The sequence below is a fragment of the Labeo rohita genome, chromosome 21 (genome assembly GCF_022985175.1).
Source record: "Labeo rohita strain BAU-BD-2019 chromosome 21, IGBB_LRoh.1.0, whole genome shotgun sequence".
In the NCBI taxonomy this organism is placed as follows: Eukaryota; Metazoa; Chordata; class Actinopteri; order Cypriniformes; family Cyprinidae; genus Labeo; species Labeo rohita.
The window spans coordinates 9,293,265-9,316,070 of NC_066889.1; the positions used below are offsets into that span (position 1 = coordinate 9,293,265).

The 22,806-nt window shown below is 45.7% G+C and overlaps 2 protein-coding genes across 2 annotated transcripts; both read left to right on the top strand.

The window, feature by feature from the left end:
• Positions 1-2,325: 2,325 nt before the first annotated feature.
• On the top strand, positions 2,326-3,270 carry LOC127152516 (olfactory receptor 146-like). Its single transcript, XM_051093221.1, has one exon. It carries the CDS (start codon positions 2,326-2,328, stop codon positions 3,268-3,270), a length of 945 nt encoding a protein of 314 aa, XP_050949178.1.
• Positions 3,271-10,787: 7,517 nt separating this feature from the next.
• On the top strand, positions 10,788-11,738 carry LOC127152820 (putative olfactory receptor 2B8). The gene is made up of 2 exons (XM_051093670.1): positions 10,788-11,128; positions 11,258-11,738. The coding sequence occupies exons 1-2, from the start codon at positions 10,788-10,790 to the stop codon at positions 11,736-11,738; spliced, it is 822 nt and encodes a 273-aa protein (XP_050949627.1).
• The last annotated feature ends 11,068 nt before the right edge of the window (positions 11,739-22,806 follow it).

Sequence of the window (22,806 nt, forward strand, 5' to 3'; positions counted from 1 at the left end):
GATAACATCTGGAGTAGTGTTGTCAAACGTCCCGACTGTGATATCATTCAGTACTGTAATTTAATTTTTACTATGGTAAACTGCGCTGTCATTTCAAACGGCTTTTGTCAGCTTATTGAATTAAGTTACCATATTAAAATTCTTTTTAACAAGCAACACTTATATTAACATTAAGTTAACTAATGTTAAATTTTGTTCAGGTGTTAGTAGTTAATGTTAGCTAGTAGCCTATTGAGAAAATAAAATCGTATGTTAGCTAGGTTAAACAAGTTTTATGGCTAACTGTTAGCTGCCTTTCTAGTTTTAGAATTAGTAAGTAGTTATTAATAGTAAAGTATTAAAGTATTAATAAGTAGTTATAATTTTTAATTGAATTAAAGATTTACTGCAGAGAACACATTTCTATCACTAACAAAGTGGATGATGAGCAAAGGTGGTGGCCACGATTTGGAGCAGCACCTGGGTTTTGCAGATGGCTATGCTGGTGACCATAATGGGCCAAGCTGCCCCGTTAACAGCAAAACAAGACTCAGCCGTTTGCATGTGTGTGGGCAACTTAAATGGTCCTCATAATGGGACACAGGTGAGTCTGTAATCAGTTCCAGAGCAGAGGGTTATGAGAAATAGAGTTTGGGAAGCAATTTCTCCTTCCTTAGAAGCAGTTTCTCCTTCTTTATTATAAGAAACATTCAAAATTGTAATCCGAGGTCACATTTCAAATACTGGTCATACTGTAAGTACAACCAAGAAAAACAAAAGTTACAAGACCTGATTAATTCCATCATTGATACTGATAGGCAGCTTTTTAATAATCCTACCCCAGAATTATGTGCTAAGAAGTTTATCTAAGAAGAGATAAAATCAGAATTTGATTTGCTCAGTACAAGAACTAAAGCTACTTCTTATGAGCTGGTTGACTGTTAGCGTCCGTTTAAGAAACTAGCTGCCTCTCGTCTAATTACTCAGGTTTATGTTTCTTTTAGTGACACTTGATGTACCAGCTAAGGTCCAGTAAAGAGCCAGCATAAACCAGCAAAGGACGAGCATAAACCAGCATCCCAGCATCAAAACTTATCTAACTAGCATATGCTGTTTTTTCAACAGGGCTGACCATGATAAATTGTAATATGCCATATTGTAATATGAATTGAAAATTATGAGGGATTACAAACATTCCACAAATACAGCTAAGACTGGCTCGATACAAGTTTCACGCTGTGCTAGAAGTTCTTTAGTCAAAGGATATTCAAACCTCACTTACACTGAATGGCTTGTATAGTGTCCCATTTAGAATCTTTAGCATTCTTTTAAAGTAAATTTCATGACTGTATCAGTGTATCATGTATCAGTGTAATACATTATATGAAAAGTTAATGAATTAAATGTTTTAGATCTCTCTTTGTGCAAAACATGCCAGACTATGGTCTGATATTCAAAGCAGTTAACACCTTGGCATGTTAACTCTTAAACTTTTTACAGGAGATGCAAATACAGAAAAAGCAAGAAGCGTGGGATAAAGTGATAAAATAACTGAAAAAAAAAAAAATCTGAATTTTCTTGTTGCATTCCTCTTTATTATCAGTCTGTCTTTGCCTGACCAGCATATATTACACAATTGTTACCAAGCAAATACAACTGCTGCATAAGTGACAGTTGTGACAGAAAAATCTTGAAACAACCTAAATAAGATATAAGCTTATTCAACATATATACGTGAAGCATAAACTGTATTTAAGAGTATTTTACCAAGTAATACACATTTTACTGCCTACAAAAGCGAAGCTGTCAGCAAGGACTTTAAATGTAAGAATTCTGTAGTGATAGTGAAACTGGTGGCGTCTAAATGGCAAAGATTAAAAATAGTGAAATTATTACTCACCTAATCAGGAAGGAAGATCTCCAGGAACATGATTACGTTGTCTTGCTTTGAGGTACAACAACAACCATAAAAAAGAGACACATGACCCCTACAGGTAATTAAAGCAAAGAAAACTACCACAATTATTACTGGTTGCAAGGCACTCAGTACTACTAGTTTTTCCCTCCTTGGGTGATTACATGAGAAAAAAAAAAAAAAAAGTCAAGGGAAGCCAGGTATAAAAAGGCAAGGGCAGGTCAATATTTCTTGACAACTTGTCATCCGTGAAGCAGTACTTTAATCTTGGTGATAGCTTCTAATTTATGGTGTAAGTATGAATTCTTTTGTTAGATATACAAATACTAGGTATTAATTATTGCATAACAGGTTTACACTGACAAGACTGTCTATTTATTTATTTATTTATTTTTAATATATATTTTTTTGTGTGTGTAGAGCAACCAGCAATGGACAACCAGACCTTCACAAACAACATAATTCTTGTGGAGGGACTGAAGCTAACACATCAGTCCTCGTATCCTGTCTTCATCCTGCTTCTCTTGGTGTACGTCTTTACAGTGGGGTGTAACATTGGACTTGTAATTGTGATCTCAAATGAGAAGAATCTACATCACCCTATGCATTTTCTCTTCTGTAACTTGCCACTAAACGATATACTAGGGACCACTGTCATTATGCCACACTTACTGCAGGATATTTTAAGGGAAGCCTCAGAACAATACATGACATATGTAGAGTGTGTTATTCAAGCATATTTTGTACACGTATTTGCAGCAGCAAGTCACTATGTGCTGATGATCATGGCCTTTGACAGATATATGGCTATATGTAATCCACTGCGATACTCAGCTATAATGACCAATAAAATGGTGGTTAAACTATCAGCATTAGCCTGGGGGGTGTCAGTACTTACAGTGGCAGTTCTGATAGGACTGACAGTACGCCTGTCTCGCTGCAGATATAAAATTGAAAACCCTTTCTGTGATAATGCCTCACTGTTTAAATTGTCATGTGAGGACAGTGTGGCTATTAATAATTTGTATGGAATAATTTCTACTGTGGTTGTCTTTACTTTTTCACTTGGGTCTGTATTCATTACATATGGAAAAATTGCTGCAGTATGCATAGCCAGCAAAAACAAAGCACTCAACAGTAAAGCCATAAAAACATGCGGCACACACATAGCTGTTTATATAATCATGTTTGTTTCTTGTGCCATCATGGTTTTTTTCCATCGTTTTCCTGGATACTCTGAAAATAGGAAACTGGCTAGTATAATGTTCCATATTGTACCACCAGGACTAAATCCTTTAGTATATGGTTTACAAACCAAAGAGATAAGACAAAAGACTTTTAAACTTTTCTGTAGAAACCAAGGTAATGTTAAATGAATTTTTATTCCTGTAAAAACTTTAATAAATTTGAGCACTATTTTGAAAAAAAAAAATAAATAAAAAAAATTAAGAAAACTTTACAGAGTCATCTTTTTATTATTTATTTATTTATTTATTTTTTAAGTTAAAATATATAAGTGAGTAATAACCCTTTGCACTTTATTTAACAATATGTTCACTTAGGGAAATACTGGGTAATATAAAGTGACTACAAGGTTAGGTTTAGGGGTACGTTCAGGGTAAGTATTTAGTTTAAGTAGTAAGTATTTAATACTATTGTTATATAATAACTATATAATATGTATATGTGGAACAAGACTGTAAAATAAAGTGCTATCAATTTATACAAATATATTTTCTTTAATTAAAAAAAAAAAAAAGTTTTCCCTCTATTTTACCTTTGTCAGTCATGAGTATTTTGTAAAACAGAATTTTTCTTTTACACACTCACAGATATTTAGCTATTTTAATTTCAAATTATGTATTGTATAAGAACTTTTTTTGTTTGTTTGTATTAAAAAAAAAAAAACCAAACAACAACAAGCAAGAAGGTTTTATTTATTCTGACCATCATTGTCAGGGTTTAGTTTTTACTATGGCCATAACTAGCATTAACATTACTGATACACCACAATACTGCTCAAGGTCAGCAGGAAGGGACCCAAATGCAGAGTGAGTGAGAAACAAATATTTATTGAAGAAAAGTTCAGGGGTGCACAGGGGTGAACAATCTTGTGACAGCTCCAACCAGCAGGAAGAGAATTATGCCTCCAGAGATACAGTCTGAAGAACAGTCCCAGTCGGTGGCAAAACCAGGCAGAAGAATGGGGAGACGATCAGAGTAGCAAACAGCGGAGCGTGCAATCAGAGGGACAAGACTCAAAGCAGGCCAGTATCAGAGATTAGGTTCTCAGCACCAGGCTTGGTTGGCAGGCTGCCCTGAAGAACCTACAGGCAAGGAGTCTCAGGCTGGTAGAGCAGGACTGGGGGAACACACAGTACAAACATACAAGACCAGACAAGACACCATTCAAGACCATACGACAATCACAAATCAGCACAACACAAGGAGACATATCATTAGATAATAAAAGGGAAAAAAGAACAAAACAAAGAGTAAAAAAGTAAAGCAAAGAATCAAAACAAAAAGTAAAGCAACCAGCTAAGTTTAGACTAATTAACTAAAGTAAAAAAAAAAAACAAGAAAAACAAGACTAGACCAAAAACTGATAACCAGCTAAAGAAAATATTACAAGTAAGTAAAGTAAGATAACTTCAGTTCAAGATCAAAAATAACAGGAAGAAAACTGCAGCAAGGATACTCAAATAACAGCACAGGACTGGAATATAGAGCAGCAAGTCAGTAGCTGTCTCTATCACACAAGACAATCCCACAAACACAAGAGGAAAAACAGCACCATAAAAAGGGGGGAAAAGTACACGAGGACCAGGTGAGCACAATTAAGGAAACAAGGACAAGACAAGGGCTAAACAAGAGGGTGTGGCCAAGGGAAACAAGGAGGTAGGGTCACAGGAACACATGGTAGACACAAACAAAGACAAAGCAATGCGTTAAGACACAAGACAAACAAAGAAACGTTAAACAAGTACAACACAGACTGTCACAAACGCGGCCTCTGTGGCTCCCTCTAACCGCCGCCAGCGGGAACCATCACCGGACTTTTAGCGCACTACATTTTCCATCACCCCGTACCTGGGACGCTCACTTCCGGTTCCGGGTCGGCCGGGGTCACTTCCCCCCGTCTGCCATTTTAGGAGCGTTCTGCCGGCGTTTCCTCGCGAAGTTTTGTTTAGTCATGCTAACAATCCTGAGCGTTCTTTTCACGGACTGCCTACCTGTTGTCAACCGGACTGTTTATCGTGTGTGTGAACCTTTGCTGCCTGCCCGTTATCGACCCTCGTTTGTTTATCGGATTAACCCCTTTGATCGCCACCTGCCCCGACCTTTTGCACGGACTGTCGTTAACCCGTTTGGTTTGTCTTCACCACATCAGTCTGCCGTTGTTGAACCTCGCCTGTTTACTCTGCCTGCTTTAATAAAATTGTTGCAAATGGATCAAACGTCTCCGGATGTGTCAATGACTTCGTCATAGAAAACTTCACCATCTACGGATCCAGCAACAGTTGACCAGCTCACATCGGCACTTTCTGCTCAAGCCACGATGCTGACAAGTCACCAACAGCAGCTAGATCGGCTCACCAGTCTCACAGAGCAGCTAGTTCTCGCACTACAAGGTCTGCAGGTAACCACTCCCAGGCACTCCAGGGGCCCAGGCGGTCACGGCCAGCCCGCATCTTGCCTTCCCGGAGAAGTTTGATGGTACGCCAGCTAAATGTAAGGGGTTCCTTCTTCAGTGCACTCTCTTTTGTAAATCAGCAGCTGCACTTGTACCCTTCTGATGAATGCAAGATTGCCTTTATTTGTTCCCTCCTCTCCGGGAGAGCGTTAGACTGGGCCACAGCCATCTGGAATCTGGATCGGCCCGCCTTTCCGTCGTTCGCCGTTTTCCTTCAACGCTTCAAGGAGGTTTTCCAACCTAGCTCCGAGAGCGGAGAGGCGGGGGAGCAGATCGTAAAGCTGCGACAGGGCCGACGCACCACTGCCGATTATGCTCTCAACTTCCGCACGCTCGCGGCTCAGAGTGGATGGAATGACGGACCCCTCAAGCTACACTACCGTAAGGGCTTACATCCAGACCTGCAGGTGGAATTGGCTTGCAGAGATGAGGGTCTCACCCTTGACCAATACATCGATCTTTCCATCCGCATTGACAATGTTTTGCGAGCCCGTAAGTCCAGTCGTCCCTTCACCTCCATGCCCTTAACCACACCTGCCGCCAAGGCAGCCCCCGAACCTATGCAACTGGGGGCCACCAAGCTGACCGTGGAGGAGAGGGAGAGACGGCTGCGAGGCAACCTGTGCCTGTACTGTGGCCTAGCAGGACACATCAGAGCCAACTGCCCCACTCGACCACCTCGTCCGCCCACTTCGGTGAGTAAGGTTGATTTTCATCTCAACCGTTGCGAAATACCAGTGACACTTATTTCTGAGGGCGTTTCGGTTACTACCACTGCCTTGATTGACTCTGGCACGGCCGGGAATTTCATTGATTCTGACTTTGCCGTCGCTAACCACCTACCTGTCCTCTCTTGCGCCCCTCCTGTGGCAGTGGCCGCCCTCGATGGGCGACCATTAGGCTCCGGGCGGATCGACCACACCACTGGCAACCTCACGCTCCGCATCGAACCCGCTCATCTGGAAACCATCCGCTTCTTTATCATCTCATCACCACAGTCACCTCTCATCCTGGATTACCCTTGGCTCAACCAGCACGAACCAACGATTTCCTGGGCACAGGGCACCATCACCCACTGGTCATCCCACTGCCGGCAGCATTGCACGCAAACATCCACCAGGTCTTCCGACTCCCCTACACCTCTCGCACCCAGTAACACCATACCCGCTGAGTACCAGGATCTGCTTGAGGCCTTCAGCCAGACCAGGGCCACTCAATTGCCACCACACCGTCCTGGTGATTGCGCTATCGATCTCCTTCCAGGGTCATCACCACCCAGGGGACGCGTCTATCCACTTTCCCAGCCCGAGTCCGAGGCCATGAATACCTACATCCAGGAGGAACTAGCCAAGGGTTTTATTCGTCCCTCCACCTCGCCCGCCTCGGCTGGATTCTGAAGTACGGAGGCCTACGTCCCTGCATTGACTACCGCGCTCTCAACGACATCACCGTCAAGTATCGTTACCCGCTCCCACTCGTTCCCCCGGCTCTGGAACAGCTACGAGCGGCCAAGATCTACACCAAGTTGGACTTGCGTTCCGCATACAATCTCATCCGCATTCATGAGGGGGACGAGTGGAAGACGGCCTTCTCGACTACGTCAGGTCACTATGAGTACCGGGTGATGCCCTTCGGGCTGGCCAACAGTCCTTCCTTCTTTCAGGCCTTCGTTAACGAGGTGTTCCGGGACATGCTGAACCGCTGGGTCATCGTCTACATCGACGACATCCTCATCTACTCCAGTTCCTACGCCAAACACATCCAGCATGTCCGGGCAGTTCTCCAGCGTCTTATAAAGCATCAGCTCTACTGCAAGATTGAGAAATGTGAGTTTCATCAAGAGAGGATAGCCTTTCTGGGCTATATCATCAGCCCCGAGGGAGTCACGATGGACGAGAAGAAGGTCAACGCAGTTCGTAACTGGCCGCGCCCCACGACCCTCAAGGAGCTCCTGGGTTCCTGGGGTTCGCCAACTTTTATCGTCGTTTCATCCGAGGTTTCAGCACTGTGGCCGCGCCCCTCTCGTCTATGGTCAAGAAAGGTAACACCCGTCTAACCTGGTCACCTTCAGCCGTCCAGGCCTTCTGCGACCTCCGACAGAGGTTCATGACAGCTCCCATCCTCCATCACCCAGACCCCAACATACCTTTCTTGGTGGAAGTGGACGCCTCCAGTACGGGCGTGGGAGCGGTGCTTTCTCAACGACAGGGTCAGCCCCCCAAGACTTACTCCTGCGCTTACTTCTCCCACAAGTTGACTCCAGCTGAGAGGAATTATGATGTGGGTAACCGGGAGTTACTGGCGATCAAACTCGCTCTTGAGGAGTGGCGGCACTGGCTCGAGGGCACTCAACATCCATTCACCGTGTTGACGGACCACAAGAACCTCGAATACCTCCGATCAGCCAGGGTCCTCAACCACTGTCAGGCCCGATGGGCGCTCTTCTTCACCCGATTCCAGTTCCAAGTGTCCTACCGTCCCGGCTTGCAGAATACCAAGGCCGACGCCCTCTCGCAGGTCCATGAACCTGACCAGACCCCCACGTCCACGGAGACCATTCTACCCACTTCTGTCATCGTGGCCCCGGTCGCCTGGGACATCATGACCAAGGTCAGGATCCCACTCCAGCCAATTGCCCCGATCACCTCACATATGTCCCCATCAACCTACGTACACGGGTTCTGTCTGAGGTGCACTCTACGCCGAGTTCCGGTCACCCAGACATTGAGGCCACACTCCACCTACTCAACAACCGTTTCTGGTGGCCATCCCAGCACTCCGATACCATCACTTTCATCAAGAACTGTCCTGTCTGCAACACAACCAAGGTCCCTCGCCAACTACCCGCCGGTCTTCTGCAGCCTCTGCCCGTACCTAAACGCCCCTGGTCCCACATTGCTGTGGATTTCGTCACCGATCTCCCCTCTTCCCACGGTCACACCACCATCCTTACCGTCGTCGATCGATTCTCCAAGGGCTGCCATCTCATCCCTCTCCCCAAACTACCCACCGCCATGGAGACGGCGGAGGCTCTGTGCAACTCGGTCTTTAGATTCTACGGGTTGCCAGAGGACATTGTGTCCGATCGTGGTCCCCAGTTCACTTCTCGACTATGGACGAGCTTCTTCCGCCTCCTGGGAGTCAATATCAGTCTCACTTCGGGATACCACCCACAGGCTAATGGTCAGGCCGAGAGATTAAACCAGGAGTTGACCCGCAAGAAGCTTAGCCCCAGGTACGTGGGTCCTTTCAAAATAATCAGACAGGTCACCCCAGTATCTTTTCGATTAGAACTCCCTGCAAAATACCGTATCTTACCCACCTTTCATGTTTCTCTGTTGAAGCCCGCTGGGGACCCGGGAGGAGTGGAGAACCTAGATGGGGCCGCTCCGCAGGGACCTTCCCCCCCTGATCATCGATGGCGAGGAGGCCTACCGAGTCAACACCATTATGGACTCCCGACGCCGGAGAGGACACCTCCAGTATTTGGTCAACTGGGAGGGCTTCGGCCCCGAGGAAAGGTCTTGGGTGCCTGCTGAGGACATTCTGGACCCCTCTCGCACTACCGACTTCCACGCTGCCCACCCAGATCGACCAGCTCCCCGTAGGAGAGGTAGGCCCCGGCGTCGGTCGTCTCCTCGCACCAGCAGGCACTCGCGGGGGGGGGGGCTCTGTCACAATGTCACAAACGCGGCCTCTGTGGCTCCCTCTAACCGCCGCCAGCGGGAACCATCACTGGACTTTTAGCGCACTACATTTCCCATCACCCCGTACCTGGGACACTCACTTCCGGTTCCGGGTCGGCCGGGGTCACTTCCCCCCCGTCTGCCATTTTAGGAGCGTTCTGCCGGCGTTTCCTTGCGAAGTTTTGTTTAGTCATGCTAACAATCCTGAGCGTTCTTTTCACGGACTGCCTACCTGTTGTCAACCGGACTATTTATCGTGTGTGTGAACCTTTGCTGCCTGCCTGTTATCGACCCTCATTTGTTTATCAGATTAACCCCTTTGATCGTAACTCTCGTTAACCCGTTTGGTTTGTCTTCACCACACCAGTCTGCCGTTGTTGAACCTCGCCTGTTTACTCTGCCTGCTTTAATAAAATTGTTGCAAATGGATCCAACGTCTCCGGATGTGTCAATGACTTCATCACACAGACAAAGCTGCCAGGGCAGAGCCCTGACAACTGCACAATACGTTGCAAGAGCCTTTGTAAAATAAAGGTGGATAGATTCAAGAAAAAATTGGCCTCTAGGTCCAAAACCATCTGGAATTACTTCTGTTCCCTAATGCAATAGTCTATCCTCTAATATGCATGTCCCATAGAACTAGAACTTTGAAGGTGGCTACAACTAGCTGATTTTGGGACCTCATTAGATGCACCTTCATTAACCAGTAGTGGCTAAGTAGACCATGTTTATCAAGGCAAACCTTGTGCCTTTGCAATACTAATAACAATAACACACACAACAAAGACACACACCTAGGAAACAAGAGCAAATAGCCAACCACTATTACAATCTCTCCAGCTATGGTTATGTCATTAAGCAAAATTAATTAGTTTCCCCTCTTGGGTAATGACAGCACAGAAAACACATTTGGATCAGTTATTAAAAGGCAAGATCGAGAAAAGATTTCTTCAGAGAAGAAAGCAAGTTAATATTTATGTACAGTAACGCTTAAGATTCAAAGATTTGGCTTCAACTCTTTACCAGACAACTTGGTCTGAGGTAATATTCTAGATAGAATTATGATAGATTTTTATATATTTATATTTATATCTATAGATTTAGAATTATGCACTGTTTTGTTAGAAAAGCAAACACCAGGCATTACTTCATAGCATCACATTTTTAAATTACTATGTAGTGCTAAAAGTTTAACTGACTGTGTGCTTTGAAACATGGTGATTTATGTTGACTCTGAGAATGATGGGGAAGAGCAAACCATGTACAGTATGTTATTTTATAAATATGCACCATATATAGATTTATATGCAAATAAAGCATGATAACATATGTCATATGTAAAATAAACACGGAATACTAGGTTTTACTGCTAAAACAAAAATATCTGTCAACATAGCCCATGTATATTCCTCATAGTGTAATGCAGACATTTAAGTTGACACTTAAGACATTTAATGACAGTAAAAGGTCTATGTTTAACTGTTTTCACAGGTTTTGTGAAAAGCAACGAATGGACAACCTGACATTCACAAACAACATTCTCCTTGTGGAGGGACTGAAAGTTACACCTCAGGCTTCCTATCTTGTTTTCATCTTGCTTTTCTTGTTTTATGTCTTTGCAATGGGATGTAACATTGGACTAATAATTCTGATTGCAAGAGAGAAAAACCTACATCATCCTATGCATTTTCTGTTCTGTAACCTGCCAGTGAATGATATAATAGGGACTACTGTCATTTTACCACGCTTAATGCAGGACATTTTTAAGCAGCCCTCAGAGCGCTATATATCATATGTGGAGTGTGTTATTCAAGCATATTTTGTTCACATATTTGCAACAGCAAGCCACACTGCACTAGTAACGATGGCCTATGACAGACAAGTAGCTATATGCAATCCATTGTTATACACGACTATAATGACCAATAAAATGGTGGTTAAATTATCGGCAATAGCCTGGGCACTGCCTGTAATTGTGGTGGTAATTATGATAGGTCTCACTGTACGCTTGTCTCGCTGCAGATCTAAAATTGAAAACCCTTTCTGTGACAACGCCTCACTTTATAAATTATCGTGTGACAATGTGGCCATTAATAACATGTTTGGAATTGTTTATTCTGTGGCAGCACTCATTATATCAGTGACACTGATGTTTGTAACATATATCAGGATTGTTACTGTATGTATAATTAGCAAAAACAAAGCACTCAACAGTAAAGCCATAAAAACATGTGGCAGTCACATAGCTGTTTATTTAATAATGTTTGTTTCTTGTGCTATCATGATTTTTCTTCATCGTTTTCCTGAATACTCTGAAAACAGGAAGCTAGCTAGTATAATGTTCCATATTGTACCACCAGGACTAAATCCCGTAGTATATGGTTTACAAACCAAAGAAATAAGACAAAAGATTGTTAAACTGTGGTGGAAAAAAAGGTTAATATGTTGTGACTTATTTTAGATGCATGATACAAAAAATGTAGCTACTAAATGTAAGCTTAAATCATGAGAGTTCAGGGATACAGGGCAAAAAAAAAAGTATGTTTTGCCACACATGCCAGTGACAAATTAATTTATTTCTTATTAATTTCGCATTAATTATATATATATATATATAATTAAGTAAAATGAAAGTACATATATATTTTGTAGCATATGTTTTAAGCATTTACACTGTCATTGGTCCATTTACGGTGCATTGTTGCAGTTCCTTTAAGACTTATTGGCTTTTTTATTTATTTGCCAAAGCCCTTTAATTGCAGAATAAATGTATCAACAATACCAAGCTTTACCTTCTTAATGTGCCAGATCTGTTAAGCCTAGTGCATAGTTTTAAATAAGTAAATACATAAATAAATATTGGTAACGCTTATATAAGGTCCCAGTAGTTAATGTTAATTAACGTTAGATAATGCATTAACTAACATTAACTAACGATAAGCAATACATATGTTACGCTATGCATTAATTGCTAACATCCATTAATAAAAACTACAGCTGTACATTTTCAGTTTGTGTTACCCCAGGTCCATTAAATAATATTAACAAATAAAACTTTTTTTATAATGTTTTAAATGCTGAAACATTTCATATAATTACGTATTAAGAAGTATTTTTCATTGTTAGTTAACTTGTGTTAATAAATGGAACCTTGCTGTAAAGTTATTGTAAATCAAAATATCTGTTCTTTATGTCTTTAGTTATACAGACACAGAAAAAATAACAACAATTTTGTTAGAAAACTAACTTTCTCTGATCCTCTGAATTTTACAAGGCTCTGAACATTGTGTGTGCATCAAACAAAAGTTTTATTCACCACTTTTAGCAATTACATTAGAAGGAAAGACAGGCCTTCTTTAGGAATTCATTACGCAGTTGTATTGAAGGGTCAGCGGAGTTGGGATCCATTTGCAACGTTTATTAAAGTAAACACAGTGATACAGGCAGGGTCAATGTACAGCAAACAGGGATATCAGAGGCAAGACAAAGGCAGTGTAATTAGACAGGCGAGTGGTCGGGGCAGGCAGCAAGTAGAGTAAACAATTGTCCATAAACAGTGCAGAGGCTCAAAAAGGCAGGCAGAGTAGAATCAAACAACGAGAGAAACAGTCCAGGGTCAAAACGTGATAATCCAACAGAGTAATCAGGAATGCTCAGAAATGTCAGCCGGGGCAAAACAAGACTTCACGAAGAGTGCAGGTGAACCGCCTGCTAAAATAGTTCCGGTAACAAAGTGCAGCTGACACGTGATTAGTGCCAGGTACGGGGTTATGGGAAATGGAGTTGGTGAATGGCAGATTCAATACTCAGGTGATGGTGACCTCTGGTGCCGATTGGGGGGGAACCACAGAGGCCTCTCCTCTGGACCGTACCCCTCCCAGTCCACAAGATACTGCAGGATTCCACCCCGACGCTGACAGTCAAGGATCTCATGGACCCGATAAGCCTTCTCGCCGTCAATGATCAGCGGAGGGGGACCCTGGATCCGAGTCTCATCTAGGTCATCCACCCCTCTCGGAGCACCAGCGGCCTTGAACAGAGAGACATGAAAAGTGGGTGAGATACGATATTGAGGGGATAGAGGCAAACAATAGGAAACAGGAGTTATTTGTCTATTGACTTTAAATGGGCCCACGTACCTGGGACTGAGTTTGTAGCAGGGTAGTCTGAGCCGAAGGTCTCTAGTGGAGAACCAGACCCATGATCCCATAGCGAACTCTGAGTTGGGACGTCGGTGACGATTGGCTTGTTCCTTTTTTCTTCTGATGGCGTGTTGTAGGTGGGTATGAGTTTCATTCCAGGTGGCTTCGCTTCTCTTTAGCCAGTCATTGACAGCAGGTGGATCAGTGGGTTCTTCTGACGAAGGGAAGAGCGGTGGCTGAAATCCAAGCACACATTGGAAGGGCGTAAGCCCAGTGGACGTCTTGCGTAGGGAGTTTTGTGCATATTCGGCCCAAAATAAGAAATCTACTCCAGTCCACCTGATTGCAATGACAATAGGGCCTCAAGAAGCGAATGATCTCCTGGTTAAGGTGTTCAGTTTGTCCATTGGATTCTGGATGGTAACCAGACGAGGCTGATGTTGATATTGAGATTCTTGAAATAGGCTGCCCAAACACAGGAGGTGAACTGGGGTCCTCGGTCAGATATGATATCATTGGGACCCTCCCCTTAGTTATTGAAGTAAGAGGGGTTGCAATGGAGCCGAAGTCTCTGATGAATCATCCGTAGAAATTAGCGAATCCAAGGAACCTCCTTGATGGTTGCCCCGACATAATGGAGAAGGCAGTCTTCCACTCATCCCCCTCTCTGATGCAAATCAAGTTGTAGGCATTGCGTAGGTCGAGTTTGGAGGAGTATTTAGCAGAAGTTGTTCTAGAGCTGGCGGAACCAAGGGCAGGGGATACTGGAATTTGACAGTTATTTCGTTTAAACCTCTGTAGTCGATACAAGGCCGAAGACTGCCATCTTTCTTCTCGACAAAGAAGAATCTAGCTGATGCAGGGGACGTGGATGGAACAATAAAGCCCTTGGCTAACTCCTATTCTATGTAGGCTTTCATGGATTCAGTTTCAGGTTGAGAAAGGGGAAAAATTCTGCCCTTGGGTGGTGTGGTTCCGGGCAGCAGCTCAATGGCACAGTCGCTGGATCGGTGCGGGGGTATTTGGGTAGCCTTTGTCTTGCTAAAAGCCTCAGCCAGGTCATAATACTCAGAGGAAATTTTTGTTGCTTGAGAAGAGTCCGACATAGGTTTGAGAGTCTGAAGTAATTGTGTTGAACATTTGTCTGAGCAGTGAGTGATCTGACCCTCAGTCCATAAAACCTGTGGTCGTGAAGCTGCAGCCAGTGTAGTCCAAGTATGACGGAGTTGTTAGGAGCTTGTATTATGAAGAAACAAATGATCCCAGTGTGCAGGGCGCCAGTAGTCAGATGGAGATCACAAGCAGTGCTTTGTACTCGGCAGGCGCCCAGAGGTCTCCCATCTAGCGCTGCCACTGTCAAGGGAGATTTACAGGGTGTGAGAGGGAGACCATAACTCTTAGCGAAGTCAGCATCAATGAAATTTCCAGCTGCTCCAGAAACAATTAAAGCCACAGTATTAATCTCTTCATCAGAAAAAGTGATACTGACAGGCACTTTAACAGATCTAGATGTGTGGAATGTTTGACTCACCGCTGAGAAAGCGTGTTGTTTGGGTCTAGAAGGGCAGGAGGCCTTCATGTGACCAGCTTCACCGCAGTAGAGGCAGAGGTTCTGTCGGAAACAGCGATCTCTTTCTTCAGGAGTGAGTCAAGTGCGTCCCACTTGCATCGCTTCCTGTTCAGGAACTGACGGAGGGGTTGGTAGACGGAACGTCGAACTCCTGTTCGGCTTCCTAGAGCGAATCAGATTGTTGATGCATATAGCAAGATCAATCAGTCCATCCAAAATTTTTCCCTTATCTCGACAGGTGAGCTCAGCCTGTAGTTCATGACTCAAACTCCTGCGAAAGTGCAGCTTTAACTTATCATCCAGCCAACCCATTTGTGCTGCCAATGTAAGGAAAGCCAAAGCAAATTCCGCTGCTGCAAACTTCGAATGATGGACATGTGAGTAATAGTCTACAACTATTAAGTAGGTTCTACCACTGAACTCACATAATTCTGCTGCAATCTTACACCAGGGACCAGTAGACAAGGGTGTAGTGATTAAGGGTTCTCTTCTTTATGTGGGTTTGTAAGCCCTACAAAGCGTGCACATCAAAACCCTCCTGATGCAAACAGACATCTTTGCCCTCTGACAACACTTGGCAAGCTCCTGATGCCCATCATGAATTCAGCTTAACACCTCCTCCCTCAGATGAGTGGCACCAATGGTTTATGATCTGTCTGCAGGCAAAATTCCTCCAAACCTTAAAGGTAACAGGCAAAACGCTCGCAGGCCCACACTCCCGCCAAACACTCCTTTTCAATTTGGGAGTACCTGCGCTCTGCTTCAGTCAAAGTTCTGGAACAGAATGCAACTGCACGTGTTACATCACCATGGACTTGAAGCAGAGCAGCTCCCAACCCAAAACTGCTCGAGTCAGCGATAACCATTGTGGGTTTTACAGGGTCTTAATATGCAAGGGCAGGAGCTATGGCCAACATGTGTTTTACTTTACTCAGTGCCTGCTCATGGACCTTCATCCAAATCCAGACTGCATCCTTTTTCAGCAGAGCTTGGTTGAAGCTCTGTTGAAAGTCCTGGCACAAATTTGCCTAAATAGTTGATCATTCTTAAATTTGCCTAAGCTCGATCACATTAGTGGGACTAGGCATATCAGTAATTGCCATTACCTTTGTTGCATCAGGCTCGATGGCGTCCTGACTGATGGTGTGCCCAAAATACTGCAGCTCAGATTTGTTGAAGTGACATTTATCACGGTTCGATTTCAGACATGACTCTGATAGTTTTCAGAACAGCCTTGAGATTCTCCTCATGACAACTACGGTGCCTTTGTGCCCAATCAGAAGTTTACTCATTTCTCTTTTAAAAATTTCAGGTGATGAAGTGACCCCAAATGGTAATCTATTAAAACAGAACTGACCTCCTGAGTTATGAATGTGGTCAACTTCACACAGCTTTGGGTCAAAACCCTGAGCACACATCTAGTGTAGAAAAGATGCAGGCACCTGAGAGTTTGGGGGCAATATTCTCCAATGTTGGGAGAATATAGCACTCACGCTTTACAGCCTGATTCAAACGTTCCAGGTCTACACAAATCCTGACTGAACCATTCTTTTTCACTACGGGCACCATTGGGGCACACCATTCAGTCGGTTCCGTGACTTCAGAAATTATCCCTAAGAACTACATACGTTTGAGCTCCTGTTCAACATTAGGCAACAGAGGAAAGAGAATTTTACGAGGGGTGGACAGACTATAAGGAGTAATATCTGACTTTAGCTCAATTTTCTATGGTTTACAATTAAGCAAGCCATTGTCTCCATAGACATCATCTTGGTCCCGGTATCAATTTAGAATTTGACCGACCTGCCCTGAATAGGCAGAGTAACACACCACCTGTCTTCTGCAGGAGACTCATTCATTACAGACCCCAGAAAAAATGCATCACTAGTTTCACTATCACACACTACAAGCTCTTTGACATTTTTCATTTTACATGCAATTGCAAAATTTCCCAGCTTATTGCATCTCCTACACTTCTTGTTTTCATTGTGTGTGTGATTACAGCATGTGCAGTCCACAATTTGTTTCCTCTCACCACCCTTTTCCTTTTTCGGTGGACCTGTAAAGCTCTTTAAGCATTTAAGTAACGTCCATGTTGTACAGCGCTCACTTCAGCGGCCGCTCGGCCGCTCGCATTTTGCGTCTTGATGAGCTCTGACTGCCCGGCAATCTGGATCGGTTTGTCCAATGTCAGTTTGGGTTCTATTTGTAACTTCTGGGAAACGTCACGATCTGCAATCCCAGTGACAACTCTGTCTCATATTTGGGAGGCAGGGATGCCGGAAGGATGGACCGAGATGCAGCGTCTCGTTCCCTCGGGGAGCCAAGGTTACATACGTAACCGGGACGTTCCCCTTCAGGAACTCAAGCTGCGTCCGGAGAACGCTTTGGGAACGAGATGCCCACGCCACCAGACTTCCAAATCCCTGCCTAGTGGAAGAGCTAGGGCAGGAGGACAGAAGAGCCGGGAGTGGCTCGGACATCAAGGTTGTAAAACCTTACAAAGGTGAGGGGCGTGGACCATCCCGCAGCATTACAGATGTCCTGTATTGGGACACCTGCAGAAAAGGCCTTAGAGGCGCCCAAAGCGCGTGTTGAATGGGCCTTAACCCCCAAAGGTGAGGGGAGGTCAGAGGACTTGTAAGCCGTAGATATAGCATCTACAATCAATCTACTCAAAGTTTCTTTTGAAGCAGGAGACCCCTTCTTAGGGGGGCCATAGCAGACGAACAGCTGTTCCGATTTACGCCACAGGGCAGCTCTGTGGACATAGGCATCTAAGGCACGTACAGGGCACATACAATTTAGCTTCTGCTGGTCAGGCTCCTGAAAGGGAGGAGGACAAAAGGCCTGGAGCACAACCGGCTGTGGTGGGTGGGTGGGGACCTTAGGGACATACCCTGGTCTAGGGTAAAGAAAGGCTTTGATATTGCCTGGAGAAAACTCTAAATGAGAAGGGGCCACAGAAAGGGCCTGCAGGTCCCCAACCCGCTTAAGGGAAGTAAGAGCTAGTAAAAGCACAGTCTTAATAGTAAGAAATCGAACCGGGATTTCTTCTAAGGGCTCAAATGGAGGTTTACAAAGAGCCTCAAGCACCACAGCCAGATCCCAAGTGGGGACACGGGGTCGTGTCGGAGGCCTCAGCCTCAGTACACCGCGGAGGAAACGTATAACCAGGGGGTTCTTACCCACTGAAATACCATCAAGAGGGGCGTGGTAGGCCGAGATTGCCGCCACGTAGACCTTCAGGGTGGAGTGGGCTAACCCTGTGGAGAAACGAGCCTGCAAAAACTCCAGTACTGTACCAACCGGGCAGTTAGCTGGGTCTTGCTGGCGCTCTCCACACCATGAAGTGAAAAGCTTCCACTTCAGGGCATATAGTTTCCTCGTAGAGGGAGCTCTGGATTGGAGGATGGTCTCCACAACCTCAGTTGAGAGACCGGAATCTATGAGTTGTGCCACCTCAGGGGCCACACCCACAGCTTCCACAACTCCGGACGGGGGTGCAGGATGGCTTTCCCCCGATCGCAGGATAGAGCGATCGGGGGAAAGGCGTACAGACGAAGCCTCGGCCACGTCTGTACCATAGCATCCAGCCCCAGGGGAGCTGGATGAACTAGAGAGAACCAGAGGGGACATTGTGCATTCTCCCTCGTGGCAAAGAGATCTAATTGGGCTCGCCCAAAGATCTCCCATATCTGCTTCACCACCTCTGGGTAAAGCATCCATTCCCCGGGCCTCGGCCCCTGTCTCGACAGGATGTCTGCTCCCACATTCAAATGCCCAGGAATGTGAACTGCTCGAAGGGAGAGGAGTTTGTTTGGGACCACACAAGGATCTGGTGCGCCAGCTTGTATAAGGGGCGCGATCGCAGACCTCCCTGGTGGTTGATGTAATAAACCACCGCTGTGCTGTCGGTGCGAACCAGCACATGGTGATCTCTGAGGTCTGGGAGGAAGTACTTCAGCGCTCGAAATACGGCCAGCATCTCGAGGCAATTGATGTGCCAACTGAGATGACGACCCGTCCACAGACCTTGGGCGGGGCGACCACTCATGACCGCCCCCCACCCAGTGAGGGATGCATCTGTCGCTAGCGTCACGCGGCGGCAAGGAACTCCCAAAGTCGGGCCCTGATTTAGGAACCACGGCTTCTTCCACATGTCTAAGGCACGTAGCCCTCTGCGCGTGACCTTGATCATGCGGAGCGGGTTTCCCCTCGGGGAGAACCCCTTTGATTTGAGCCACCACTGTAGGGGTCTCATGTACAGCAGGCCAAAAGGTATCACGTTGGACGCTGCTGCCATCAGACCCAATAGTTGTTGAAACTGTTTGACAGTGAGTGACCGGCCCTGCTTGACTCTCTTGACTGCGGTGAGGATCGACGCGATCCGAGCAGGGGACAAACGTGCCTGCATCGTGGTCGAATCCCACACCACGCCCAGATAAGTGGTCCTCTGTAATGGAGAAAGCACACTTTTCTTGGCATTTAGTCTTAACCCCAACGTTTTCATGTGGGCGAGAACGACATCTCGATGTCGAGCCGCTAAGTTCTCGGACGCTGCTAGTATCAGCCAGTCGTCGATATAGTTTAATATGCGAATGCCCTGAAGCCGAAGAGGGACCAGGGCAGCATCTACGCATTTCGTAAACGTGCGGGGTGAGAGTGCTAAGCCGAAGGGAAGAACCCGATACTGGTAAGTTTCGCCCCTGAAAGCGAACCTCAGGAACTTCCTGTGTTGAGGAAGGATGGAAACATGAAAGTATGTGACTCGTTCCTCCCCGGTAGGGGCTGCCCTCGGCAGCCCTGGTCTGGTGTCAGGACCGCTTTGGGGCCTGGGCCCTCCGAGACTGAAGCACGACCCGCAGGTCGGGCCTCGCCTTGGAGGACCCCGGCCTAGAGTGCCGCGGGTCTCTGTCCCTGGACGGGGGAGCGCGAGTCGCGACACTCAGTTTTTGTACTTGGCGGTACGAGGAGCTGGTACACGGAGACGGCTGCTCACGCCCAGCAGCCGTCGAGGCTAGAGAGCGGCGAGGGAGGAACCTCTGGAACGCCGCCACCTGCTTGCGAGCCTCCTGGTACCTGCTGATGACAGAATCTACTGCGTCGCCAAACAGGCCAGAAGGCTGAAGCGGGGCGTCCTTCTCTTTCATGTCGGACAGGGTCAACCACAGATGCCTCTCCGCGGCCACCATGGCTGCCATAGACCGCCCTACTGCTCGGGCGGTCTCCTTGGTGGCACGGAGAGCTAAATCTACTTTTTCGCCCTCAGCTAGCCCCTTCAGCAGGTCAGCTTGGTATGCTTGGAGCACTGACATAGTATGTAGACATGCCCCAGCTTGACCTGCTGCCGTGTACCCCTTACCTACAAGCGCTGAAGTTGTTCTTAGCGGCTTGGAGGGTAAGGTGGGAGCCTTCAATGACGATGCCCCGCTGGGAGACAGATAACTCGCAAGTGTCTGTTCCACACAGGGCATCGCCTTATAGGCTCGCTCATCGAGCCCCACCACATTTCCGTAATAATCTGAGGCGGGGACGAATAAGCGAGCTGAAAAGGGTCTTTCCCACGATCTCGAGATCTCTGCATGGAGATCGGGGAAGAATGGAAGGCTCCTCATTGGAGGTGGCGGCTTACTCCGCAGAAACCGCTCATCTAGCTTACTTCTCTGCGGAGTAGCTTTTACCTCGGCGGGCCAATCGATCTTTAACTTATCAACCGCACGAGTAACCACCTCCAATAACTCCTCGTACTGCGGCGATTGAGGGACTGGCTTCTCAATCGCACTCTCCAAGTCAACCTCCTCGGAGGAAGACAGGAGAAGAGAGGAGCCCGCTCCTTGGGAGGAAGTAGCCGCAGTGCGGGCTTCCGAACCCTCAGAACGGGCATCGGACCTGCCGGGTAAAGAAGGAGATAGGGGGTCACTCGTCTCCATTCCCTCCAACAGGTCCAGCTGCGAACCCCAGGAATGCAGTGCCCGCTCCGCCTCGACGGAAGCGGGACCAACACCCTGGGGAACGCTGGTGAAGGCTCCCTCCTCAAGGGGAAGGCAAACTTGTTCATGGGTATAACGTATGCTTCTGACACCATGTCATGAGAGAAAACTATATCACTGTTCAACAGGTTGCATTTACTGAACAGATGGCATGAACTGCACATTTGCGTGAACTGCATAAATCAACTACCGGATTCTCAATCTCAAATTGTGGTGAAGCCCCCACCAGTCGGGTATAATTTGATTGGTTACCATAATACAGCTGGTTTCCCCACAACAACGCACATTTTAAATGAATTATAATGCATTATCCCCTTCAATAACCTTTTAAAATGCATTATACATAAAAGCTTTAGGTAAAGTGTTACCATTTTTTTGCTTTTTGTTTTTTTCTTTAAATAAACATTTGTAATTTTGTGGTTTACCTCAGAGCTGGGTGATCTGGTTGTAGGGTTGTAGGTCAAATCTAGGGCATAGGCAGTAGCTTTATGAACAGAAAAACAAGACAATGAAACAAGAATTTATTGAACTACTCTAAGATACATGAACTAAACTACTAACAATTACACACACATACATACACACACACATACATACGGTTCAAGGAATGAGAATCTATGGAGTTTGAAGGAAATCCCAAAACTACTAGTATCTGCTACTAGTTCTTAAATTGCAACCTGAGAAAACCATAAAAGCAGAGATTTATCTTTTTAGCTGCTTAAGGAATTTTAGCACCAGTTCAGCAAGAGATTAAGGAGACCTTGTTTTACTTGCGTTCAGGTTTTCCTCTGTGGGCTCGTCTTAGCAGAGGGAATCACGTCACCTCTGGTTGGTTGCCTGGTTCTTTGGATGATGTCTCTGGGAAGCCTTCTGTGGTGATTGGATAGCTGGAGAGGCTGGATGAAGCTTCGGATGGTTGCTTGGTTACCCAGATGATGCTCTCGGAGCTCAGGTGAGCGCTGGCGAGGGGTTTCTCTCGGCGCGAGCAGCTCACACTGGGGTGTTTCAAGCTGCTTCCGCTGTTCGGTGTTTCACGCAGTTTGGTCAGTTCAAGCTTCGGTTGACTGTCCGGTTATCGAGCGTGATTAGCCGGAAGTTCTTTGCAAGTCAGATCTGCGGGTCGCAAGGACTTTAGCTGGTTCTGTAGAGTTCTGGATGGCACAGTCGCGTTGTGATCAAGCTGAGAGCGCTGGTGAGAGCGAGCTGAAGACGAAAGGCGAATGCAACAGGCGAAAGGCACTGTGTTGTGCTGGACATTTGAATTTAACCGGGCCGACAAAGTCCGTCCCATGAAGTTGCGTTCCAATCATTTGGGTTGCAAGGTGGGGCTCTGTCCCATACTGTTGCTCATTTGTGCATACTTTAGCATAATGTCTTTCTGTCACATGGAGGCAACTTTTCTGCAAGAGTTTGTTAGTCTCTTCAATAAATGTTGAAATGCGAACCTTGTACATAATATCAACCTTTCATTCACGTCGACATCTTGGAAATAAAATGAGCTTTCATTTAATACCAAACATCGGGCATCTTGCATACACACTAATAACTTTGTCTACCTAATTGGTTATACACACATTGGTTAGCTGCGTAGGCTACAATAAACACACCAAGCATATAAGAGACATAGACACATATAACTATGGGTTATTTGCGCTACTAGTAGCAGAGATAAATGATTGTCTTTTAGGATTGTTGGTAAAAGTTTGTGTATTCTTTGTTGGAGGGAAAGAACATTTGGCGTATCTGAGAGGGGAAGAAAGGAATGCTGAGTGTCACGTTGTAGTGACCCGCGTACCCTGCAGGTGGGACGTGTCAATGTAAATC